The sequence below is a fragment of the Heterocephalus glaber genome, unplaced genomic scaffold (genome assembly GCF_053883595.1).
Source record: "Heterocephalus glaber isolate CG9 unplaced genomic scaffold, H.glaber_assembly_v1.0 deba00001444, whole genome shotgun sequence".
NCBI classification, from domain to species: domain Eukaryota; kingdom Metazoa; phylum Chordata; class Mammalia; order Rodentia; family Bathyergidae; genus Heterocephalus; species Heterocephalus glaber.
In genome coordinates, this window is record NW_028258297.1 from 3338822 (window position 1) to 3365355 (window position 26534).

Below are 26534 nucleotides of genomic sequence, written 5' to 3' on the forward strand. Positions count from 1 at the left end.
TCCTGCCAGCAAGCACACACTGCCAGGAAGGGCCGTGCTGAAACAGCAAACCTCAGTGCCACGCTGAAAGGCTGCCTGTGTTTGCAAGCCTAGTGTGCGGGCATCGGTCTTGGCACTTAAAGTACGGCAGGAATTCCAACTGTAACTGCAGAAAGCAACCGTCCATTGAGAACCAAGTGAGTCAGAGGCCCAAGAAAGACCAGGCCCAGAACGCCAGAGACTGGACCTTCTCATTCTTGTCATCCAGCTATTGCCTCTCTCCGCTCCACACCATTCTCACCTGGGGGTACGCCGCAGCCTCCCTGCCACCACCTGTGGCCCCCTCATGCCTCCAGCATCTCACACAGCAGCCAAACTGGGCACAGACCACGTCACTCTGCTCAGGGCCTCTCACCCCTCAGAGTAAGAGCAGCTGTCCACATCTGCATGGGACAACACAGCTCTCCCCTCCCTTGGGTACAGCCTCACTCCCAAAGCAGCACCTCCACACTTGCTACCTGCACCACTCTTCCCCTAGCCACCCAGGGGGTCCTTCTCTCCTTCCTAGAAACCCTTCCACAAAGAGCACCTGGTCGCTGAGGGAGCCCTGGCCCCTTTATCACCTGCCTCTGGGTTTTCTAACCCCCTCCTTTACATTAATTCCTCCTAGCAGCTCTCTGTTAAGGTGTTCTCTGCTCTCCCACTCATCATAAGCTCTGTAAGAGCAGAGATCCTGGTCTAGTTTGTTCACTAATGTAACCCTCACACCTGGAGCCTGTCCTAGCATACAGTACAGGTTAAATAAATATTTACTGGATGAATGACCTCCAAGAGGCCTCCCCTTTCCTTACCAAACAGAATCAGGCTAGGCAAATAAATCTTCCCCCAGACGCCACAGACACTTCAGTCTAATGCAATAGAAGCAGAAACCAATGGCCCCAGGACGGTTGTGACTTGGTGAATATTACACACGAGAGGCGGAAAAGGGGTAAAATCCACCCAACTCCTTGTCAGAGGTCTTTCCACCATACCACACTTGCTAGCTCACCTAGAAAAGAAACTGCTAAAAGCCTCAGCCAAATAATCAACCTGATACCAAAGTGTCCTCAGGACAGCACATGACCTTGGACAAACCACTTCTTTCCTCCAGACTAATGTCAGTCTGAGCAACTAGACCAGTCTGGATCAACCACCACTGCTCAGTAATAATCAGAACAATATAAGGTAAGTGAGCTCTAAATGTGCAGAGCTCACTTCCTGGTGAAGAACGCAAGCACATAAAAGAGGACTTGGGTTCAAGCTGCACATAAGCAGGCCAGGCTTTATAAGGAGGTGAAGTCTGAAAAGGAAGAAAGATAACCCCTGCAAAAGGGAAGGAACACTCTGCTCAGCTCCTGCAGCACAGAGCAGCATGGAATACAGAGGACCCAGAGGCCCAGCAGCACTGCAGAGGGCAAACTGCAAAGAAAGGACAGGAAATAGAGGAAGCCAAGAAACTGAGCAGTGGTCTGGTTATAAAGGGGCCTAGATGCTATGCAAAAATGTCTACACATGGCATAGCATCTTGGGGGAAGACAACTATACAGCTTTCAGCCAAGCCTGCCTCCCTGAGCATCACCTGGAGGACAAAGTATGTGTTCTGCAAACCACAAAACCCCTGGGAGACATAACACTTGTGGAGCACCAAGACCAGGAGCTGGCAAACACTAAGTGCTTAATGAATGTCAGCCGGACTGTCAAAGACTTGTTATGGGCTGTGCCGTATAAAGGTCCCTTCACAGTCTAGTATCCTGTGGTAAGTGTAGTCTCCCTCCTGAGCTTCCCAGGGTGAGATCAACAGTCAAAAAAGAGAAAGATCATGGAACCACTCAAAAGAGTAGACAAAGCTGGGAGCTCTTCTGGCACTGGGATTGTGTAAGTGAAGACTGAGGAAGGGGATAAGCTGCTGTGAATCCTCCTCAGGGAGAGTGCCAGCCTGTCACCTACAACAGCAGCACTGCCAGGGGTGAGAACCACAGGTTGGAAGGGGACCACATGGGCTACACAGGCCTCTCTGGTGGGCCTGATTCTCCCTATGTCCTGCCCTCTCAGTGACAGCCACTAACAAATCTCAAGGCGCCAATGCCATCAGTACCTGTCACATGGAAGCTGCTCTCAAAAGTGCCTGAGAGGGCCCGGGATTTAGCTCAGTGGCCCCACCCCTGCCTCGCAAGCACAAGGTCCTAAGTTTGATCCCCAGTACCAAAAAAAAAAAAAAATAGTGCCCGAGACACAGTACAGCACCAAACTCCAAGGAAAAAGAAAGTCTGTCTTTGCTAATGCGGGCTGTCACAGCAAAAGCTGGGCCTGTACTAGCTTCCTGTGGCTGCCATAACAAACCCCCACAAATACAGTGACTAAACACAACAGAAATTTATCCTCTCAGTTCTGGAGGACAGAACAGTGAAATCAAGGTATTGGCAGGGCCATACCTTGCAAAGTCTCTAGAGGAGGATCTTTCCTTGGCACTTAGAGCTTCTGGTGGTTGCCACCAATCCCTGGCTTCCCTAGACTTGTAAACACATCGCTCCAGTCTCTCCTTCTGTCTTCCCTGTATCTGTCTGTTTTCATGCCCAAATTTCCTTCATCTTAGGAGAATGCCAATCTTTGGATCAGGGCCTTCCCTAATCCACACAACCTAATCTTAACTTGATTACTTCTGAAAAGATCATAATTCTAAGTAAGGTGACATTTGCAGGTGCCAGACAGGCATGAATTTAGGGACTGTTTAATCCAGTACAAAGACAAACTACCAAGAGACATAGTCTTCAATCCACAGGTTTATTCACTGTTATAACACAACACAGCAGCTCTTACATCTCACCTAATTGTTAAGATCTAATTAGAGTTTAAACTGGGGGGAAACAAAAATCTCAAGACCTGAAAGCAACACATAAAAGTTACAGTGCCACGTGGCTCCTTCTCCCTGGATTCTATGTTCCATACCACCTGTCCCTCCCTGTTGCTTCTTGGACCTCTTATCCACCTCCACTCCCAAATCTTCACCTCATCTTGAACCCTGACATTGGTTTTGATGAAAGTTCTTATTGTTCAAGAAAGCCCCATCCTGGTGATAAAATAGGTTCCCTGGCCACCTCTGACAATCCACTTACCCTCTGAGTCACTGTTTATGAGCAGTCCTGCTAACTCCTGACCACTCTGACGAGTATGCAGTGAACTCTAAAATTCACAATTCTACCACTCACCCAGTGTCCATTACTAAACACAGGAGCACAAACCACTACTGTGCTTATGAATGCTTTCGATATCTCAGGCTTTAGTTTCAGGACAGAACACGCTATGTTTTGAAATCTCAGAGCGTGCTTGTTTCTAGTCTGCTCTCACCAGTGGCTGATTTTACCCCAGGTATTTTCCATGTAATGTCTCCTCATTCCCTAGAGCCCTGCAGGGCTCAGTGCCACACCAATCAGAGAAGAGCTTTGGAGCTGTACAGCTTCCAGCATGCACTCAGGTATTTAATTTTTAGGGGAAAAAAAATTTTTTTTTAATTTGCTTCCTGTTGCTGATACACTGGAGTTGGTCTTGGGTCCAGAAAGTGGGAACATGGAAATTCACAGGGTGGATCCAACCCTCTACCGCGCTCAGGGCACAAGCAACAGCTCACAAGGGCAACAAGAAGGCGAGGCAAGTGGCTAAGAACCACCACCCCTCTGCAGAAAGTGATCTCCCCAACAGGAGCAGTCTAGCCCGGATAGTTTCCTGACTCTGCTACACTCTCCAGGGCATGACCCGATTCAGTTCCCTTCAGCCTTCTGAGAGACCTTAAGAGTTGGCAGAAGACCCCAGCCAGCTCCGGGGAAACTTGGAGCTGCTCGTGCTCCCTGCAAGCCTTGCTCCTACGTGCGGCCACTGTCACCTCCGAGACCCCACGTTCCGACCCCTGAGCCCCCGCTGCGCCCTTCACAGCGCCCAGCAGTCCCCACGGTGCCGAGGTTCCTCTCCTCGGAGCCCAGATTTCCGCCCCAGACCCCGACTCCACCCTCAGCCCAGAGGGCCGACGCGGCCATCTGACCCCTGACCCTGACCCTGACCCTGACCCGGCTCTCCCTGTCACACCCACCTGCCCGGGACCTTGCTGGTGCTGCGCTTCCAGAACTGCTTCCTGGCCCCGTCACTGGCCATGGCAGCTCCTCATCCCTCAGACCGAGGCTCCGACACCCCGAGTGCGGCCGGCGAGCCCCAGCTACCCTTTCCGGTGGCCCCTCGGCGATCCCAGGACTCCAGAGCGGAGACCTCAGAGCCTCTTCCGCCTCCCTCCGGAAGTTGTTCCTCCGCCCGCCCGGAAGTCCCGCCTCCGCCCGCGGCGTGACGGCGTCAAAGGGCGACATAGGGCTGCTCGTCTGTAGGCTGCGCCCCCAGAAGCGCGGGTGTCCTGCGTCCTTTGTTCTAGCGGCTTCCCGGGCGGTCCGGCCACTCAGAGCTCCACGCTCTGCGGGCCCCAGCCGTCCAGAGACGCAGCCGCGCGGTGACGTGGAGCAAGGCCGAGGGCGTCAGGCGCGCATCCCCTGCGGAAGGGCGAGCACCGAAGCTGGAGGATGCGTCTGGCCGCTTAGGACCCTCGGGCGCCCGAGAGGCGGCCGTTCCCGGGAGACCGAGCGGCGCTTCGCGCGGGAAATACAGGACTCCGAAGACGCGGCGCGAAAATACGACTCTTTACATTGATTACATATTGAATGATACCGTGGAGACATAGGGTTGAATAGAATATATTGTTAAAACTTTCCTCATTTCTATTTACTTTTCTATGGATTTATTACCTTATTTCTTTCTCCTAATAAAATACAACATCTACATTTTTTTCGCTCAAAAATGTTTGACAGCCTTTATAAATACTTTCAACAATTTTTCGGCTGTTATTTGTTGTTGATGTAGCTGCCAGAAAACTTGAAATGCATATGTAGTTTGGGTTGTATAAATGGCCTTGGACCGAAGACTGAGAGGTCGGGGACTGGCTTTTAAAGCAAAAATGTAATTATTTTCTTGTACCTCCTGCGTGTTAGACAAATGCCCCACTGCTGTGCTACACCCTAGCACCTGATTATATCCCTTCATTAAGGTTTTTCCATCCCTCTTTACTGAAAAGTGTAACATTGATTTAGTACTTGCTGTGGTTACTTATTATGTGTTATCTTAGTCATATGCCAACCATGTCCTCAATACACAGCGCAGTGAATGACTCTCTGCTCTCCTAACTCCTGAGTGGTAAGAGAGGTCACACAGCATCTGCCTGACTGCGTTTTTAGTCTCTCCCCCTACTTTTAGTTTGTGAGATGCTGCCAAGTGGGGCTGTGTCATTCTACCCTATCTATGGCAGTGGTCCCCAGACCTCACACAGTGAGCCTTCTGCAAGTGCATGTCACATAGAGGACAACCACAGGAACTCTAAGGATTCCCTTTTGCCACAGCCATAGAAACTCCCCATGAATCGCCACAGGGCAATCTCAAGGCACCTCTAGGTCCTTGGGGCTCCTTTGTAACAAAGCTTTAGAAACTCCTGGAATCCTGTCCCTACACAAGGACAGAATGTCCAGAGATCTGGTAACGTGGATCTAGAGGACTGTTTCCTGACATAGCCAGGAATTATGTATCCTGGAATTCTAGTAGAGCTTGGAAAGCCCCCCAGCAATCTCTTCCCCTGAGTGTAGCCCCTCCCTAGATTTAGGCTCCTAGTAGCCTCGGGGATCCCCTACAGACACTGTTGGGGGCCGTATGAGTTCTCTCCAGCTCTGTCTGGCTGATTGCAAGAATCAGTGAATGAGGAGCCAGAAAGCAGGGCTAAGACACTGGAAGCAGAAAGAAACAGAAAGCTGAAAGAGTTTAAAAGAAGGTCGGGGATTTAGCTCAGTGGGACTGTGCTTGCCTGGCAAGCGAAAGGTCCTGAGTTCGATTTCTGGTACTCAAAAACAGTTTAAAAGACAAATTGAAAGCCATTAGTGACTGATTAGATGTGATAACACCTTAGAGTCAGTTGTTCCTCATAGTTTACCATTGGCTTCTCTACCTACTGTCTCAAGGAAGGAGCAAACAAGGATTGACAGAATCTTCAAGACTGGCTAAGCAAAAGATAACTGATAAACGGATACACATAAGGAGTGAGCCTGTTTGCAGTCTAAGTTTGTGATGGGTTTGGTGTTGGGTTTGAGGGAAAAGAAGTTAGATCTCAGCCAGCACTACATCAGAGAGCATGTTTATCCATAAATGAGACAGAAGCTAGATGCAAACCCAAGATGAGGTCAGAAAAAGTGATCAAGGTCACTTGATCAGGTCGATGTCACCAGGAATTTAGCTCAGTGGTGCCACTGCCTGCCTCGAAAGCACAAGATCCCAAGTTCGATCCCTGGTACCAAAAAAGAAAAAAAAAAAAGAATAGGTCGATGTCATGAGCAATATAGGTACAAAGACAAGCCAAGACAGAGACAATATCTGGAAGTGGATTCAGACAAAGGGGACAGATAGGATTCCAAGAGTCTGGTATCAGGCCAGGTTTGGAAGCTAAAGTAATACAAATGTAGACTCTAGGACTGGGACCTATGCAGGAATCACAAGACAAATAACCACATCCCAGAGATAACAAATATCTGTAACCTTTTTTGTGCATTTATGCGACAGTGTTTTTTTGGCAGTGGGGTCTTACTGTGTTGCCCAGGCTGGTCTCAAACTCCTTGAGCTCAAATGTTCCTCTTCCTGGGACTGAGGAGAAAGGGCTGGACACTCCCCAAGAGTGGGTGGCTGGGAGCATGGGTGACTGACCAGCTCAGGGATGAGAAAGTAGGCTACCAGCCCAGCCCCAAGGCAGAAGCCGTCAGGTAGGAGGCCCGGGGTGTTGCAGGCCATGTTCCCTGTGTGTGCATTGAGGGGAAGGGGCCCATACTGGTGGAGAATGAAGCTAGCCACAAAGACCATAAAGGAAAAGAAAAAAAAAGGAGTGACAATAGCTTTAAGACCCTGGATCCATCCCTGTAGCTCAGAAGCCTGAGGCAGGAAATTCTCAAGTTTGAGTCCAATCTGAGTGACTTGGTGAGACTGTGTCTCAAAATTTAAAAACAAAATAAATTTAAAGGCTGGGAATGTAGCTCAGTGCAAAGGCCCTGGGTTCAATCCCCAGGACTGAAGGGAAAAAAAAGACTCTGGATAGAGTTGTTCCTGAGCCTCAGCTGTCCCTCCCTGTTCTTGCATTACACACTCAATTCTACCACCCCATGACTGTGGCTGTGGCAAGCCAGGAGGAGGAGCCAGAGGCCAGTCCTGGATGTCCTCAGCAGTGACAGCTGTGAAAACAGGACATGCCCAGCTCACAATATAAGCTACAGGCCATGATGATTCTGCAGGTGTGGAAACCAAGAGATCCAGACCACCCTTTAGATTTCATCCCCAGGGCCCTGACTCCCAGCTAAAGTCATTTCTGTTGCTTTGTGGGGGGCAGGGGGATTCAGGTTGGAACCCAGGGCCTAAGCATGCCAGGGGAATCATTGTATCCCCGACCTCCACCCTAACTCCACCCTGCAGTAGCAGCATCACACCCAGGTCCTACACAAGGATTTTTCCAGGCATCTACCACTCAGCTGAAGCAGTGAGTAGGTGGCCACCACCAAGGCCCAGGTGCAAAGTGGGTTCCACGCCTGGATCCCTGACCCTGGGTGGACAGAGTGAGGCCCCTGCTGTGTCCAGATCAATGGGACAAGAGTGACATGTGCCCTTCCCCACTCTGTCCCTACCCACTGCTGCCTCAAATTTGCCTGCCCTTAACCTCCACATAAGCACGAGGCAAAGCTGGGGTGTCCGCAGGGAGAGGGCCATCTTTAGAGCCTGGCTCACCATGGAAAGAGAGATTATACTATAGAATTTTCCATATCCCAGGTGTCGGTGAGAGGCTGTGGCCCATTTGCAGGCCTGGGTCACACTCTTGAGCAGCTGCTAATTGGTGCCATTGTGCTGCTGCTCTACTTCTGCTCCTGGCCTAAATGAGGTCACCTGCTTGGTGCCACTGGAGATGGAGCCCAGGGAGGACAGCTAGGCAGCCCAGTCCCAGCTCCATTAGGACAGCTACGGGACTAATAGTATGAAGCAAAAAGGTTTTCTGTCCGATTACAGCCACCTTGGGCAAGCATTCCCATAGTGCCAGAGGTCAGACTCTGGAACTGAAGTGCTGTGGTTGGGGATCTGACACCACACAGTCTACAGGGCTGGTTCTACAGCCACCCCCATGTGTGCGGCTGGTCTGTCTCCTACCACAGCAGGCATCACTAATCAATCTGTGATTCATCTACCCCACCCCCACGGATGGGCAACTGGACAAGTTTCTGATCTTCAGCAACTCATTAATGGGAGAAGGGAAAGACGCAAATGGACTTCCTGTGGGAGAAGTCTACACTTTGGGAAATGGACTCAAGCAGGATGCATTAGTTCAAAACCACAAGAGATAAGACACAGAAGTCCAACGCAGATCAATTGATCAGCTTTTTCACTGATGAGGCTCGACTAAGCCCATGGCAAGGCATAGTGCCACCCCCACCAGGATGGCTTCAGCAAAGCGAGCAGGTAATAGTGAGTGTGGGGAAAGATGGCAGAGACTGGAACCCCTGTGTTCTGCTATGGGAATGTCCCATAGTGCAGCTGCTTTGGAAAACAGCTAAGTTGTTCCTCAAGCAATTATATAGAGTCTCCACATGACTCAGCAACCCCTCCCTGGGGATGTAGCCGCATGAGAATTGAGAGCATGTTCACAGAAAAACTTATTTGTGATGATTCATATTTGTGAGCACCAAAGAGTAGAAACAACCCAAGCACCCACCAACTGGTGAATGGCTAAGTAAATGCGGCAAAGACGTATGATGGAATGGGACTTAGCCATAGAAGGTATAGTACAGATACGAGCCCACCGTGGCTGGACCTTGCATTACGCTAGACGTTATGGTCTCAAGACAGCCTCTCCAAAGTTCCCCTTGAAATGAAATCCCCTTTGTGGCGGCATTAAGCAGCAAGGCCTCGGAGGAAGAAGAAGGGAAGTCTTGGGAGACTTGGTTGCGTGATCCAACAGGGCTGGGGGGAACCAGCTGAGATCCCTTTGCTCTTCTGTTCTTCCACTACATGGAGACCCAGGATTCATCCTTTCCACCCTCTGCGCTTCCTGCCATGTGGGATACCTGGACAGTGCCATCTATGAGGGACACGTCCTCACCAGACACAGAACCAGCCAGCGCCTTTCTCTGGGACCTCCAGAGCCGTGAGCAGATAAGACACTCAGTGGGAGAAGCCAGACACCAAAAGCCATGTCTTGCTGTGACCCATTTACATGAAATGTCAGAGTAGGTGAATCCAGAGAGATAGAAAGCAGATTCGCAGTGGCCCCGGGGCATGGAAGGGGGGAATGCGAGTGACTGCTGGTGGGCCCAGGCTTCCTTTATGGGAGATGAAAATGTTGTGAGATTGTAATGGTTATGTAACTCTGTGAGCACACTGACAGCCAAAGAACTGTGAATTACATCTGACAAAGTTGGTATTAACGAAACAAAGGCGGGCTGGAGGAGGAGGTTTAGGTTTTTGGCCCGGCCTGACCTGTCCACCACTGACCAGAGAATTACTCTGGACCCCTGTTAGCCTGAACTTCCCTTAGCCAGCTGTCCCTGGCCCCCTGCATCTGGGCTGTAGCTCCTATGGGGGGTGGCCTGCTTTCACTTCTAAGGTGAGCTCCGTACCCTAACCTAAGGCAGGGCCTGTGTGCACAAAGGTGCTGTTTCTGGCTCCTGCTCAGCCATGCCAGGGTCCTGGCACAATCACACCCAGGGCTCACATCTATTTTCTTCTTAGACTTCCAGCAGCTTCTCCTCTGTGGTTTTGTTTTTTTGCTGTCTGGACAAGTACTTGTACACACGAGCTTGTCACTGCATGATGACTTGTTAGGTCAAGCGTAGCTCTTGTGGCCCTCAGCCAGAGGTCACAGACAGGACTCCACCCTGCATCTGAGCTTTGTCATCCCACACTGTTGTCCTGTGAAGTGTTTTCTATTTCAGGATCACATTAGTTGCCAATATTTAAAAATCACAAGGTTGTCAGGTGTGGTGGCACACTCCTGTAATCCCAGCCCCTGGTGTGATCTCAGTGTCGCCAATGGCTTCCTCAGCTTTCCTGTGTTCACATGTTCTTCACTCATTCATTCAACAACCATTTAGTGACTATCACAGGGCTCTAGGCTTTGCACTGACACCCAGGACACAAAAATGAGAAAAGCAAAGGAGGACAAACTTGAGTCATGTATAGGAAAATGGATGAACCTTGAGACCACAATGTTAAGTGAAATGAATCAGACCCAAAAGCTTAAATGTCACATGGTTTCTCTTAGATAAGAAACCACAAGCATAAATGAAGAACAAAATAAAAGAGATGACAGGAAACAGGGAGATAGGTCTTTCACAAAGGGAGGAGGAGGGAGGGGAAGAGAGGAGGATGGGGGACGAATAGGGATGTGCTCTGCACATGGACCGGCTGCCCCCGAGGAATGTGACCACTGCATACTTCAGACACATGCTAATAAAAATTTTAAAAGAGATGTGGGCCACAGTGTCGAGCGCTTCCTGTTCGACCACGTGACGTCTCCCTAACGTGCATGCTCCCACGTGGTATAGCGCCGCCCCAGCCCTTAGCCAATGGAGGTGCCCAGGGCTCTGGGTCTCCGGAACTGTGAGCTAAGTAAACATCCTTTCTTTACAAAGTTAAAAGAAAAAAGAAAAATGACAAGTCCCCTGGCCTCACAGGCCCACAGCTGCATGTAGGTCCCCCTGTCCCCGCCACCCTTGGCAACCTGGTGCTGGTGCTTTCGGCCCTGGGCTCCTCTGGCCCCAGGTGTGTGGCACCTGCAAGGAAGAGTCTCTTGTACAATGGACTTGGCACAGCTACGGGGCGGGGGGGGCAGGGGGAGAGGACGAGAGGCAGAGTGGCAGACCCCAGGGCTGACCCAGGTGGGGGGCCTGGGGAGGCCGCAGTAAGGTAGGCGATGCACTCAGGACTGGCCAGCTCCATGCTGTCACTGTCCTCACAAGGTCCCCACTAGGCTGAGACGTAAGCCACTGGGAGAGGCGCCGGGTGGGCCAGTGTACACAGAGGGAGGGGAGCAGTGACTATGAGGGCCAGGACAGTGCAGGCACAAAGAGTCACGAGGGGCCGGAAGATGGAGGATGGGTGTCCCCTGAGTTCAGGCAAAGGGCAGGTGCTCACTGTGGCCAGAAGCAGGTTGAGCCTGGTGTCCACATCCCAGGCCTCCCACCACCCTTCCCAGTTCTCAGAAAGTTCACGGTCAGCGGTCAGAGGTCAGCGTTTTAATCTAGCCAAGGCTTGAGTATTTACCACAAAACATATCTGCTGTGAATACATTTGCATATTCTATATAAAGACACAGGACTCAGCGGCAAGGCCCTACCCTGGTGGAGCCCACCTTCCCCCTGTGCTGACATGTTTGTTTCTGGAACCATTCATTCGGTGGGCTCTCTCTATGGGGTGCTTCATACTGTGACACCCTAGTCCTGTTCTCTGCAGGAGTCACAGTGCCGGTGCGCAGTAGGGCTGACTCAGCAATGGCTGAAGGAATGACTGTTTTTGTCCTTAGAAGTTTCAGCCCAGGATCAGGCTCAGGGTGCAGCTCTGCGGTAGAGCACTTGCCTATTATGCAAGAAATCCTGGGTTTGATCCCCAGCACCACACATACACAAAAGTTACGGCCCCAGCCTCAGTTTCCCCATCTGTAAAGGATTGTGGTGCAAGGGAGCTGGGCTCCCCGATTTCACATGGTCAGCATTATTCTCAGGTTGGTACTCCCCACCTTACATTCAAGTCTCATTGCCTTCTCCTCTGGTTTCTGGCAAACTGTAGTGGCAGAGGATGGGGCCGGGTAGTTTGCCCTTCTTCATTTCTTGGGTAACCTAGCTGCCTGTCCTTTTTTTTTTTGGTTCCCAGGGACCGAACTTAGGTCCTTCGGTTTGCAAGGCAGGCAGCGGAACCACTGAGCTAAATTCCTGGGCCCTGCCTGTCCTCTTTTGCACAGGGTCCCCCAGGAAATCAGCACTGCCCAGCCACATATTTAGTGCAGGTTTTCTCGAGGCCATGGTGTCTTCTTTGGGGGTTTTTTTTTTGGAAGTTGATGCCAATAATCCTCTAAGGTCACCTTGGGATTCACAGTTTCCACTGACTTATATTTGTCTTTTTGGTTTGTGTTTGCTTTCATTTTTGGATTCAGTCTTTCATTCTTCGTGCACAAAGCTTGCTGATGGGACACAGGTTTGACCCTCATCACACCCCACTCTAAGATTGTCCTGCTGACAGTGACATTTCCAAGTTCCCTGTTTGTTTGATGCTGTGTTTGCCTTTTCCAGATGATGCATTGGGCTCCTAGTGCAGCTCCCTCTTGCCTCCAGGCCCACCTGCCTCCACCCACACCCTCTTAATCAGCTCACCTGGCTCCTGGGCTTTCTGCTATTTCCTCACTCATCTTTTTTATAGGCCTCAAATACAAAAAGGCAAATAAAACATGCCCAGCGAACTGTCCCACCTTCAAATCGTGGTTTATGGCCTCCCCTGTGACACCAGCCTCCATGTCCTCCCAGCCCTGCTTGGGGTCACATCCACCCGACTGGCACTGGGGTGTGTGAAAAGGCTACTCGGCAGCCGTTTGCTGGGTCACAGAGGTGGCAAGAGTACGCCCCTTGGATAACCCTCCCCGAACTCCTGAGCCTGGGCATTGCTGCAGGCTCCATTCCCCACAATGAATACAATGACACTGTAGCAACATGCAGGGGACCATTGACTGGAGACCCGTCACTAGAGTGAGGTGGACAGTCCCTTCCCAGAACCCTCCCTCCCTCCCAGCCATCCATCCATCTGTCCTCTGTCTCTGACAGGGCAGCAGCTCCAAGCCCTGAGCCATGAAGAAGCTGCATGGGGAAGGGAGGGAAGCTCCCTTCTACCCTGAGTGCCTGAGTTCCAACAGGAGCTGGCTTTTTCCTCTAACAGGGCTGGTGCAAAGTCCATATCCTCTCTAGGGACGACAGACCAGGGCCACTCTAGGACACTCCTCTTGTGGAGAGAAATCCAGACATGGACAGGCTTTGGACCCAAGGTCCTCTTTCTTCTCAGTCCTGTGCCTCACCCACAGGTATCCCTGGCCCATCCCCTGAGCTGGAGGGGTTCATCTCCTCCCCTGAGGGGAGTCCTAGCCTGAAGACTGCAGGAGCAAGTGATCAGCACCGCGGCAAGCATTCTGCCCGTTCCTACCCAGCACAGGTCACAATGTCCTGGCCTGGAAGCAAGTTACTTTGGCAGGTCTGGGAACTTGCAGACTCAGACCAACCCCAGCCTGGCCTTTGGGGCTCTCATTCCAGTATGGTGCTTCCCCCTGCACCCCAGGTGTGGAGCAGCCCTGATCCCAGCCATGTCTTGGGATTCTTCCCACTCCCACCCCATTGTCACTACCAGCTCAGTCCCACCCTCCTGGCACCGCCCCCTGTGAGCAAGCCACCCTTCTGCCTGGACCTTGAGCTTCCCCAGATGGGCGAGTCAAGTAAGATTAGGCTGCCCTGTGTGCCCTTTAGGGTGGGTGCACTGTCCCACCAGGGAGCCCAAGGAGCAGTGTGTACAAAGGGCACTGGCTGGAGCTTTTGGCTCTCATTATTTCAGAACGTCCTGTGGTAGGGGCCCCTACAGTCTAGGTGTCTTAGTTACTTTTCTCTCGCTGATACAAAATACCAGACACTCAAAGTTAAAGGGGGAAAGATTTATTAAGCTCACAGTTTGTAAAGGTTTCAGTCCACAATTGGCTGGCTCCAAGGCAGTGTGGATGGCAAACAGGCACGTAAAGGAGAAACAACATGGAACATGCAAAGTAACAAAAGCAACAAGGGAACCTTAACCGTGTCTTTCTGTCCCTTTTATCTTCTCCAGATTACCGGGATTAGGGTGGTGCCAAACCAATCAGTGGACTGGTTTCGTAGTCACATGGCCTTAATCCCAGCATCACACACTCTAGATTCAGCCACCTCTGAAAAAGCCACCTGTGACTGACCGCAGGAGGCTTTGCAGGGGACATCTAAACACAAACCAGAACTTCAGGGAAGCCTGAGTGTCCACCAATCTCCTTTGCTTTGTCTGTGACTTGCACAGGTCTGTTTTGTTCTGTGGGCCTCTTGTCTTTTACAGTTCTTTCTGTAAAATAAGTAAATAACCCATTTCCAGCAGTTATGCCTGGGCTATGCTGGCAAGGTGGGAATTTGCATTTTGGTTTGGTTTTTTGGTTTTGGTATCTGAGACAGGGTCTCACTATGTAGTCCAGGCTGACTTTAAACTCACTATGTTACGCAAGCTGGCCTCGAGTTCATGGTGATTCCCTTACCTCAGCCTCCCCAGTGGTGGGATTACAGGTGTCTACCAGCAGACCTAGCTTCCAGTACATTTCTCATAGGCAGTTAACTTTGACTGGCAGTGCTTGGAAGGCTACTCCTCGAGGGTGCAGGCTTGGGCAACATTCCTGGCAGCCAAAGTGCAGTGAGCCTGATCCTCTCTTCCCCATCCAGCAGTATTCTAGTCCCTGGTGTCAAAGGGCCTGACCCTGTCAGGCAGGAAGCTGGGAGATAAGCAGGCAGGACTGTCCAGCACATGAGTGAGGGGCTCCAGGAAGAGGGACCTTGTGGGTGGAAGCACCGGGTGTTAGGTGGCAGCGTGTGTGCCTCGCCAGGCCCTCAGGGTCCCAGCAGCACTCAAGCCTGGAATGTGAGGCAGAGGATGCTCGACGTGGTGGTGAGGCAGGATGTCCAGCCTGGCATGTCTGGGGCACCAGGCCACTGGGCAGCAGTCCTAGTCTGCAGGCTGAGCATAGGATAGGGGCAGGTGCAGGGCAGGCCTGAATCAACATGCCACTGGCCCACCTGGCAATGCAGGGCGCTGGCCAGCTGTGCACAAATCAGACCAGAGACAGTGAGGGTGTTGCTGTGTGGCAGGGCCACAACGCATGAAGTGGGGGTGAGTGAGGGTCTCCTAGGCAGATCTCCTGGGGTCTGTCCCCATGACCCTCCCACCTCGGCCTCCCAAGTGCTAGGGTTACAGGCATGCACCGCCACACTGGGTTCATATGGGCTTTTCCATGGCTCCCGTTGGCCCCCTGACAGTTGCCATTCACACCCACCTCCCAAGAGGCCCCAGGGGAATCCACACACAGCACACTCTGCATCTGTCCCTCCCAGTGATGTGCTCAGGCCTGCCCTGGGGCTCCTAAAGGGCCTCATCCTGTCCACCTCCAACTCTGTCCACTACACCAGCAGAAAGTGAGTCCCAGGAGAGTGTGGCCCTCACCAGGTCACCCTGTCCCCTGAATCCTGCACACCAGGCCCCTCCCCAGCCGGTTCCAGGCAACAGGAGCCCAGACAGGAGGGCCCTGTTCAGTGGGCCTGGATGCCCTGGGCCGAGTCGGTGGCTTGGCCTCACGTTCCATTTCACAGAGGCTGGGGTCCCAGGCAGAGGGGCCAGCACGACTGGTGTCCCTGATGCTGGCAGATGCCACCTCCCATTGCCTCATCACGTGGCCATTCCTCTGTGAACACATCTTCTGGTATCTGTGTGTCCAGATTTTTTGTGGGGGACACGCAGTTCAGCCCTGCTCCTTGCCAGGAGATGTGAGCCCACTGTGTGAAGCAAGACGGGGCCCCTCCTCAGGCCCCACTGCACCAGGGTGGTACTTAAGACCCCACTAGTGTTCTGTGACCAACATGGCTGTCTCCCCGGAAGGCTGAGGCAGCAGAGTCCTTTCTGGACCCTCCAATCTGGCTAGGGATTTTATCGCCAGCATGGGGCATCTGTAGCAGGTACTCAGTGAGTGAATGCAGGGACAGAGGGCCCCTGGCCACAGCAGGGAGGCTGGCATTCTCAAGCCCTGCCCGCTCTGGGGTTTCCAAACAAGTTTCATATCCACATTTCCCAAGCCTCAGTGCAGGAGCCGTGGGAGGGAGATCAGGTCTAGCTTGCACAGGGTGGGGCACGACTCTGACTTTGCCAGAAGAAGCTGAGGGAGGTTGCCAGCCTTGGGTGGGGGCTGGGCTCCCAGGGAGCAGTGATTCACGATGGCAGGGTAGGACCTGTGCCTATAGCTGCCAGTGCCAGGCACGGCCACGAGCCTAGGTGGACCTGGCCCACCCCGCCTCCGTCGAAGCCCCAGGGCTGGGCAGGGAGAGGAGAGAGCTAGTGCAGGTGGCTCCGCCGGCCTAGAGCCAGACTCTGGTGTGTTCTGGCTCTGTCCTTGGAGCCCCATGCTCTTAAGTCACCTCTCTGAGCCCCTGACTCAGTACTAGTTTAGGGATCAAGGTGACCACTCCCTAAGTGACTGTAGACAAGGGGACCCAGGGGTGAGCAGGCCCACATCCTCGTGGGGTCTGCAGGAGGGGACAGATGCTCTGAGGGGAGGGCTGGCCCCTGCATGCCTGGTCAGGAACATCTCCCTGAGCGCAGGGTGGATGTTGAGGCTCCCTGGGTGAGCCTCACAGAGTTGAGCTCTGCACAGAGGTGATGATTCTGCAAAGTGCTCAGGCTCAAGGACTTGGGGTCCTCGGCCTGCCTGAAAGGGAGGCCTCAGCTGTGGGACCCCAGCTCCCCCCCTCCAATGTCTCTCTTAGGCAGGAGACTGCCCCCACCTGCAAGCCTCCCAGCCTGCTGCTCCCCAGGGACCTTCAGGTCCCTCCCCAGCCGACTGCTGAGAAAGCCCAAGATCAGAGGCATCTTTGGGTGCCCATTTCCAGGCACCGCCCAGCTGCCCAGCCACATTTCTGCATCACCCAACTCCTCCTGTCGCTCTGGCCCTTTAGGCAAGCGCCACTTCAGCAGGGCCAACGAGTGGCGGGTGCCAGCCGGGGAGAAGTGGACAGGACAGCGGCCTCCACCTGCAGCCCCAGCTGCAGAGCGCTCCCACCCCTAAGTCCCCCCTTCTACCCCTCTTCCTGCTCAGAGCCCTTCTGCCGCAGTCTCGCCTGGTCCCCCCACCCCTCCTCTGCCCCCTCCGGCAGACCCCTCCTGTCCCCTCCTCTGTTGTCCACCTCACTGTCTGCTCCGTGCCCCATCCCAGCCCCTCCTCTACCCGCCTGGTCCCTTCCTCTGCGTCGCCCCCCTCACCCCCGCCCCTCCCTTTGTCCCTCCGTCCCCGCCCGCTGCGTGCGGAGTGACGCACACGCCCCGCCCCGCTGCGCCGGCCATTGCAGACGTAACGGTCCGGCCCCGCCGGGCCCTGCAGGAGCCTGCGATGGGGGCGCCGGGGTCGGCGGAGCCGCTACGCTCCGAGCTGTGGGTGAAGCAGCAGCGCTGCGCCGTGAGCCTGGAGCCCGCGCGCGCCCTGCTGCGCTGGTGGCGGAGCCCAGGGTCCGGGGCGGGTGAGTGCGCAGCCCGGGGATCGGGATGGGGTCGGGGACGCGGGGAGAAAGGGACTGAGAGATCGCGAGGGGAGGGCCGGGCAGACGCTGTTGGGAGGACGGGGCACTGGGCTTGGGGGGCTGGGATGATGGGGAGTAGGGGACCAGAAGGGGAGGCGGATGGGGGGACCAGGCTGGGGGGCAGGGCGAGGGAGCTGAGGAGGAGGACGAGACTGGGCTGGGGGCCGGGGCGGGGGCGGGGCCGAGCCGGAGGGGCGGTGGACTGGGGGCGGATGTGAAGTGGAGGGGGGAATGCGGAGAGGCGGAGGATGTGGTTGGTGTTGGGGAGCTGCCGCCGTCAGGGACGGGTCCCGGTGCTCAGGCACGTCGCAGTCCAGTGGCTGGGATGACAGAGTCCAGAGGAGGTGCCTGAGGGGGAGGGGAAGGGCCGACAGCCACAGCCCCGAAGGCAGGCCGGAGAGAGACTGGTGTGAGGTCGCTGCAGGTCAGGCAGAGGATCCTACAAGCGAGGGGCACAGCTGGACCAGATTGCTTATGGGCAGAAATAGAGGGGTGGCCAGGCACCACCCCAGTCTCAGTTTACCCCAAGGATGCAGGCTTCTCTTGAAGCGGGTATCCCAGAAGGAGAAGCCCTGGCAGGTCGGGACTTCCGTGGCAGAGAACTTGAGGAAGGGGTTCCTGCCCTGTGGGGATTTGCTTGCTGTTTGAGGGTGACAGGGGCAACAGGTTAGCTTCGCGCCCTTCAGGGGGACCTCAGGATTTGGAGAAGCACAATTTAGATAAACATAGAAAAGACACACCCCATCCTGGCACAGTGGCTGAGTTGGGACAAGGACACACAGACTGCCTCTCCTAGCCTCCCTGCAGAGCTGTCTGGTGGCAGAGGGATGGACAGAGGTGGACAAAAGAGCTGCCATTTGATCCTGCGAGGGAGGGAGAGGATTACAGAAGAGGGTGTTTGGACACAGAGCCTGGAGTGTTCAAGGCAGAGGAAGCCAGGTCTGGCAAGCTCCGGTGTGTTCAATTTCATTCATTCCCTATTTTGTAATTTTTGTTTTTGTTTTGGGGTTTGATCGTTTGTTGGGTGCTAGGGCTGGAACCCAGGTACAGAAGCATGCTAAGCCAAGCTCTACCACGGAGCTACAGCCCCAGCCCCTGCAAGTTGTTATGGGAGCCTGTTGGGTTGGGCCAGGCAGGGTCCTAGCCCTGGTTCAGGGTGTAGGGCAAAGTCCCTGCTGCAATGGAACATTTTCCACTTCAGGAGCAACAGAGGGACGTGCTGGGACAAGTGTGTCTGATGGAGCTGGGCTCTAGAAGAGCCCTACAGGGTTGGCGGTGTTCAAGCAGTCTATACTTACATTGTGGCGATTGACCAGAGCCCAGGAGAGCCCTGGAGAGACCGGGTTCTGCACACATCAGGGAGATCTGTGTGCCAGGAAGAGTGGTAAAACACCAGGAGCCCCATGTTTTGGGAGTGGGGTCAGTGCAGGCGGGAAAATGGGCCTTGCAGGCTGTGGTGGGATTTGCCCATACTCTGAGGGGGATGGGAGCCAGGTGTGGGGGGCTGTATCTATTTAACCTTCTCAACAGCTCCTGGGGCCTCTTCGATGAAGACAGACAGCTGGGAGGGCGCAGGGACCGAGAGGGCACCCAGTGGGATAAGCAAGTAATTATTGGAGGTGGAAGTGGTGGAGCTTAGAATTCTCAGAGTGGGAATTCTCAGTTTTTGAGGAATTCTCAGAGTGGGAATTCTCAGTTTTTGAGGTCTTTTCTTTTCTTTGAGGTGCTAGGGATCGAACCCAGGGCCTCATGCATGCTACACAACCGCTATACCATGAGCTTCACCGCACCCTCCAGATGCTGTTGGACCCCCGTGGGTGCTGGAAGCTGTGGGTGCTCTCTGATGCTGAGTTGTGAGACTCTGAGGACTGAGCCGGATGTAGCTGGGCCTAGGTCAAGGAGTAGCCTCAGATCTGTGACCAACACCTGGTTTTGGCCTTGGGGTCAGCAGCAGCAGCATCACTTGAGACCCTGTCTGTGGTGGAGGCTTCCTAATGTCCCCTGGTGGGAGAATGTCGGGCTCAGATGTCACCCTCTGGCCTCCTAACACCTCCTCCCAGGGCCCGTTCTCAGTTCTTGCCCTTTCTGATGCTACCAGTGCCTGGCCAGGTTGTTGCTTCACTCCACTCTGTGTGCGGGCCCTCTGGACAGGTCTGTCTGGAGCTGCCCAACTGGCATGCCAAGACAGGGCTCCCTCTCAGTTGGGAAACACTGGGTTGATATTGCAGACAGCAGCACCATCTCTGGTTTCTCCTCCTAACTTTGCAGCCCCAAAGGAAATCAGACCCAAGTTAGATGATTATATGCTTGAGGTCAGTAGAGTCACATTGTGAGCCAGTTCACAGGGTGTTTAATTCAGTTAGCTGTGGTATTCCCAGCCCCTGCTCCAGGTGTGCCTGGATTGACCCAGATGGACCAGGCCAGGAGCAGAGGAGGGAGAAGGCTGTGAGAGGAGCCAGGGGTCAGTCCCTGGACTCCCAGGACAGGTGGGGAGCCACTCTGCACCTGCCAGAAACGCCTAGAAAAACTCCTGGAAGCTGTGAGTTGCTTGCTCTAGGTGCACATAGTACACTGCAGGTTGCAGGCTGTGAACCAGGTGCTCACCCTTCCTTGAGGGTCACCATGCACTTGGGCCACAAAGACATGGACCAGATATCTGGGGGGTGGAGTTTTCGGGCCAGGGAAGCTGAGCCGGCAACACTGCCTGGCCCGGTGGTAGGAAGTAGGGCAGACTGAAAACAGGAAACCGGGGGTGGGGATGGCTTTACAAAGTGGGTCACTAATTGAACTTGAAACAGGCTGGCCTGATATCTGGGCTGTGCCCTGGTTGCAGTGAAACACAGTAAATAAGCTCTGCCTTCGTTTCTTCGGAGTTAGCCTGAAGGGGTGGGTGTGTGTGGGTGTGTGGGTGTATGTTTTGGGCCCTCAAGGGTGGTATGGGGGCCCATTTGTGGGAGGCCTTTGTGGGAGGAGCCTCTGCTGCCTTCTGCCAGCCCTGCCTGGTGCCCCAAGTTCCTGGGCAGATTGCTGCTGTCTTTGTAAAGTCTGTCCTCAGCCCTTCATACCAGGTGCTAAGTGAAGTGTAAGCAAGCCATGAATTTTTTTTTTTTTTTTTTTTTTTGGTACCAGGGATTGAACTCGGGTCCTTGCGCTTGTGCAGCAGGTGGCAAAACCACTGAGCTAAATCCCCAGCCCAAGCCACTAATATTTTTAAAAAATGTTTTTGGCTTACAGAGTAATTCCTGGGGCTGAGGGTATATGCAGCTCAGTGGTAAAGCGCTTGCCTGGTATGCGTGAGGCCCTGGGCTCCATCCCCTGTACCACCAAAAGACAACAACAACAAAACATGGTGATTTAATACGGTCTAGAAAACAGATAAAAAAGTGATCCTTAGCCTTACACTTGGCATGTGATTGATACTTGATATTGATGTATCTGTAAATAAATGTGAAAGAAAAGGTGGGGAAATACACTGCAGAATGTTTTTCCTATTATTAATTACTCTTAAATCGTGATTTTTTAAGAGCAATTTTACTGAGGCCTAATTTGTGTGCAGTAAAATCTCCATGTTATAAGAGCATAGTTGGGTGGGTTTTGATAGCCATGCACCTGTGTAAGCAACACCCAGGCTGAGATTAGGAGCAGTGGCCCCACCCCAGGGCTTCCCCGGTGTGGTGGGTCCCTGCCCTGCTGGGTTTCACTCTACCTGCATCCACCCACGCTTAATCCAGGGCAGCCACACTCTGTGCCTGGCTGCTTTACTTCTCTTAGTGTTTTTAATTAAGGCCATCATGTATCAGTGGCTTGCTTTTTATTTGTTACTGAGTAGTAGTGCATTGTGTGAGTGTTCTAGTTCACCTGTTCACCTGTGGATGGACTTTGCTCTGTTTCTGGTTTGGGGCTGTGTGAATAAAGAGGCTGTAGTCCTTTGGGGACGTCAGCTTTCATTTCCCTTGTGTGCATATGTAGAGTAAGAAGCTGGGTCATAGGAGAGCACATGTTTGGAGATGTGATTCTCACTCATTGAGTAGTGTTTTATAGATGAACATTACATATACTTTTTTATTGATTAGGAGTAGAAAGCTTGTTGAAATCAGAGTCAGATGGGTTAAAGATTCTCATGTTGGGCCGGGGATTTAGCTCAGTGGTTCTGGCGCCTGCCTCGCAAGCGCAAGGTCCCGAGTTCGATCCCCGGGACCAAAAAAAAAAAAAAAAGATTCTCATGTAAAAGTAAATTCTTACAAGAAAGCAGAGGACAGAGTGTCGTATGTAGCCTGCTTACTTTTAGATGGAGGAGCCTCCATACATCTGTGGAGGAAACAATGGAGTCTACCTGTTTCAGACAGTTTCTGTCCAGACTGTGGGTGGTCACAGGGAGGGTGGGATTTTTGGCTTCCCCTGGAGGTCTGGGGACAGCAGTCCGTCCTGTACTGTTTCTGTACCCATTTCCCTGAGTTATTGTCAGATCACAAGATTTAGCAGCAGTTGAACATCATGGTAAGATTTGATTTTAAGGTTAACTTTTGTTACTCTAAAGTCAGTGCGCAGTTTTAAAGGGCCTCGCAGTATCTTAGTCCTTGAGAGGTATTGGGGTCATAGTTATGTAACCCTGCTGTTTAAGTGTTCTTGCAGCTGTGGACAATCTGTAAACAAATAGCCATGGCAGAGTGCCAATAAAACTATTTGCGGAAGTGGGTGGCTGCCTGGATTCCGGCTGTGAATTGAAATTTGCCAACCCCTGCTCTAAATCATTATTTGTGAGAAAAGAATAACAATGTGACTATATGCTGCTAACCCAGATGGCTAACAATGTTTCCACTTTCCGAAAAGTAAAAATGACTAAACAATTGCTGCTGCTCTTTGGGAACCTGCTCGCGGGAGGCTCTGATTCACCTGTGGCACATGTCTGCAAGGAGAAAGCCCATCAGAGCAGGTACATTGGAGCCACCTGCCAGGAAGGGCATGGATGTTTGTAGACGGAACTTAAGCCTTGTAAGTGGCCCAGTGGATTTCTCTCAAAGCAGTTTCGTACAGACACACTCACGTCACCAGTGTGCAGTTGACTCAAGGACAAGACCAGCAAGGTGGAGCAGTGCATCCAGCCTGGGTGCGTTGAGAACTCTGGGAGAGAACGTGTGTCTTGCAGCAGCTGCCCGGGGATCTGCCGGGCGCCTGGGCTACTGCTTGATGCTGGTGCTGAGTCCTGCGTCCAGGCTGATGTTCATTCCCACTCTTCTGACAGTTATTGAGGTGTCCAAATGGAATTGTGGGTTTACTTCTTCCTTCTTTCAAGTCTGTCAGTTTTTGTTCTGTATACAGGGATGATCAAAATGTACAGTGAAATCTTTAAAGTTTTAAAAAGTTTATTTTATTTTATTTATTTATTTTTTGGTATCTGATTGAACTTGGGTCCTTCCATTTGCAAGGCAGGCGGTGGAACCACTAAGCTAAATCCCTGGCCCTTAAAAATTTATTTTATCTTTATTAGTGTGTCTTTGTAGTACATAATAAAAATTTCCATCACAGTAAAAGACACATTGGAATTAATTTCTCCTTACAGTACTGCCCCTTGGTTTGATCCCATCATTCTTGCCATAGTCTGAAGCAGTTCTGGAGTCCTCTTCTTGAGTGTCTTTATGAGATGTGATGAACTGTGTGTTGAGTGCTGCTGCCCAGTGCCATCTAACAGAAAGGCAAGCTTGTAAAAACATTTCGGTGTGTCCTCATCCACCCTGTTCATCAGATTCAGCATTGTGTAACTTATGACCCTTCCCCAAAGTCAGAATGACCATGAAAGGGAGATGTTTTGAGTAGATGGAGGACACTGAGGCAGCCACAACTGTGCAACTAAAGGCACTCAGAAAAGGACTCCAGAGCTGCTTTGTGAAGTGGCAAGAACAGTGGGATCATTGTTTCAAATGAAGGGTGCATACTTTTAAGGGGGAATTCATTGCAATGTGTCATTTACTGTAATGCAATTTTAAAATCCAAACATCACGGTTGTATTTTGATCAGATTGCATAGTTTGCAGCTGCTCTTGGATGCACTCATACTGAGGACACCTGGTCTTCCTGGAGCATTGGCCTCCTCCTTGTCCGCAGTTTTCTTTAGTCTGAAGCCTACTTCATCTACTTTATCTCATAGCCACACGGCCACCTGTTTTCTTTTGCTGTCAGTCTGCCCCTGTCATCAAGTTTGAAGTGAGTTCCTCATAACAGTGCCAACCTAGATCTTTGCAATGTGGATATTGATATGTTAGGGATCAAGTTTATTTTTTTGTTTCTTTTTCCTGCCTTCCTGTGCATTACTTGCATATGTCTTTTAGAATTTAACCTTGATTTTTCTGTGCAGATTAAACACCTTAGTCATTTCTTACTGTGGCACCTGACCATCGTTTCTGAGCGCACCTCTGTGGCCTGCCTGCCCACGGCTCTCTCTGTCTCCCTCAGTGGCGCTGTTTCTATGCCCAGTTTATACAGTTGTCTGCGTTATTTCCCCTAAATGTGTACATTTAGAAGCACATCACTGTTATAATTTTATCTCCAACCTTCAGGCATGATGTGGAAAAATCCTGGAGGAAGGAAAATTGATTATCTTTTCTGGGTCTTTGTCCTGGACTCTCACCTTTGTCCTGGACTCTTTGTCCTGGACGCTCGGTTTGTGCATTGTTTTTCCTCTCCTCTTTGTCTCTGCCATCCAAACTGGATGCTTTTTATCACTCCCATCTCCCAGGCTCGGTTTTTTTGTCAACCTCTGTTCCCCGGCACAGCCCAGTCTTTTATTGTGGTTATTGTATTTCTCAGTTCTTGAGTTGCTACCCAATTCCTCCTTACCTGGCTTGTTTCTCTGTGGAGCCCTTCACCTGCACTGACGCTTGCAGGGTCCTCATTCTCATCAGACCTTCATAATTTTGGGGGAGCATTTTGCTGTGTCTGCTCTCAGTCCTGACAAAGAAGTAACCATCCTGGCCGTCTGGCTGACGCTACTGGGTTCTTCAGTGCTCACTGATCCTGGATAGAAACCTAGACTCTTCAGAGTGTGTCCTGTGGTTTGGGGTCCTATGGAGCCTACTGTATCATCTGCTTTCTCTGACCTTGCTCCCTGGGGATGAGGGGCCTGGTGACCTCCAGGTGGGGGTGATCCTCCTGCCTCAGCCTCCCAGAGTTCCTAGATTATGGGTGTGGGCCACCACAACCGGCTATAGAATTTTAATGAGAAGCAACCACTTCTAGCAGGCATGGTTCTGTTATGGGTCAGTGGGTCAGTGATAGGACTTGCCATTCTTCCTGTGGCCTCAGTGGTGGCAGCTCTGTAACCTCAAGTGGCTCATGGCAAAGCAATAAGGAGGTATGCATGCTTGTTTACTATGATATGATAGAAATCTGATCTCATTTTAAACTTTGTATCAGATTACACTGACCATTAGGAATGTACTGGGGGTTTTGCCATCCTCCCGGGTTCAGAACCACCTTGGACCAGCTCACCGGAGGCTGGTGATTGGGCCCTCAGCTAAATTAGCACCATGGATATTTCTTTGTCTGACTTGCATGAGCTTTTCCTTCCCACTGTACGTTGTAGCCAGCATTTAACCATGAGGTTACGGCCTCAGGCCCCTTGGCCTCACCCTGGGGTCTGCTGCTGCCCAGCGCCTTCTGGAGCTAATGCAACCTGCAGACTGCAGACCCTGGGACTCGCTTCACTGCTTTGGGCCACTTACGGGCCTGGCATGGGTTTAACTATGTACATCATGGAGTGGGAAGAAGGTTCTTAAAGAAAACCTCACTGAGTGCCGTCTGGGGCTGGCAGGGATCCTGACACAGAGCAGACTTGCGCACTTGCATACTTGGGACGGAGACACGGGCATTTGGTGGGTGCTCATGAAGTGCTGGCCTTCCTGTTCCCTGACCTTTCTGTCAGCTCTCAGCAGTGGAAGGAGGTGAATGCCCATACTCAGTGGGGGCATAAGCCCTGGCTTCATTTTTCCCTAGGACTGTGGACTGCACCCAGAGAGCACTGGGCTATATCCCCAGCCCTTTTAATTTTAAGACGGAGTTTTACTGTGTCGTCCCTCAAAGTTTCAATCCTCCTGCCTCAGCATCCTGGTTAGCTGGGATTACAGGCATGTGGCACCGTGCCCGCCTTCCTGGATACATTTCTAGGAGTGGAAAATTACCTTAGACGACATCTGTGCTGTAGAAGGAAATGTGCGGAAAACCAGCCGCCTGGATACGTGTGTCCCCACACTGCCCTTTGTTCCCAAATGCAAGGCCTTCCTTCCTGAGAGGCCCCTTTCGTCAGTGCTCTGCTTGTGGCCTTCATTCTGTTCTGGATTCACATCGCAGCTGTAAGTGCTGTCACCGAGCCCAGCCCGAGCACCTGGACCGGTGTATGGTGGAGGCTGTGTCTGCCCTGCCTTCTCACTCAGAGCTGGTCTGGTGGGTGCTGGGGTGCTGTTAGATGTCCAGGCGACATGGGGACGCTGGGGGCAGCTGGGAACACCCTCCTGGGTCCCTGGATGGTTAGGAGTGGAGCCCTTTTGATCGCCAGCACTGTAGGGCCATGGTGTGAGGAGACACGAGGCAGGCTTCATGGGCATTGGTCAGGTGCAGCTTCTTTCTCTGCCTCCTCAGCCTCCCTCTCTGTCCTGGGTTACAGCTGTCTCTCCTCACAAGTCATGGAGGCTCATGGCAGGAAGTGCCCAGGACCTGTGCCTGACCACGTGTGCTCTGCAAACACACCCCAAGCCCGGGGACCCCAGGTTGTACCCACCAGGGGCCACCACACGTCACAGCCAAGACATCATCTCCAGGATTGAGTGGAGCTTCTGAACCAATGTGAGGCTCCTTGCAGCCAGGCCCTTCCCGGAGCCTGCTTCTGTCTGTGCCAAACCCTGTGGCTGCAGCATAGCCTGGGAGTGATGGTGTGGCCAGCACGCTGTTGTCCTGACTCTGGGCTCCCAGATCCCCTTCCAGCCCACTGGGGCATTATCAAAAGCTACTCTCACCCTCACGGTGGGCTCATCGAAGGCCAGGCTTATCATGAAGG

The 26534-nt window shown here is 52.4% G+C and overlaps 2 protein-coding genes across 22 annotated transcripts in view; one reads left to right on the forward strand and one right to left on the reverse strand.

Annotated features, from left to right (window-relative positions):
* Tbc1d22a (TBC1 domain family member 22A) overlaps positions 1-4382 on the reverse strand; it is a 448179-nt gene extending 443797 nt beyond the window's left edge. For 15 of the 18 annotated variants that reach the window (XR_015452208.1, XR_015452207.1, XR_015452209.1 and 12 more), the window contains exon 1: positions 4100-4302. Coding sequence is in view for 15 of the 18 variants with exons in the window: in XM_087213680.1 (XP_087069806.1) it covers positions 4100-4161 (62 nt within the window). In the remaining 3 variants the exon portion in view is untranslated. Of the gene's footprint in view, positions 1-4099 lie in introns of all 18 variants that reach the window. The other 3 variants (XM_087213677.1, XM_087213679.1, XM_013072573.3) reach the window with 3 other exon arrangements.
* Positions 4383-17231: 12849 nt separating this feature from the next.
* The window catches only part of Cerk (ceramide kinase), a 36623-nt gene continuing 27320 nt past the window's right edge, over positions 17232-26534 (forward strand). The window contains exon 1 of one of the 4 annotated variants that reach the window (XM_004845375.3): positions 17232-17429. In XM_004845375.3, coding sequence (XP_004845432.1) covers positions 17303-17429 — 127 coding nt within the window. In that variant the 5' untranslated portion in view covers positions 17232-17302. Of the gene's footprint in view, positions 17430-17689; positions 17914-17940; positions 18444-26534 lie in introns of those variants that run through there. The other 3 variants (XM_021258789.2, XM_087213687.1, XM_021258788.2) reach the window with 3 other exon arrangements.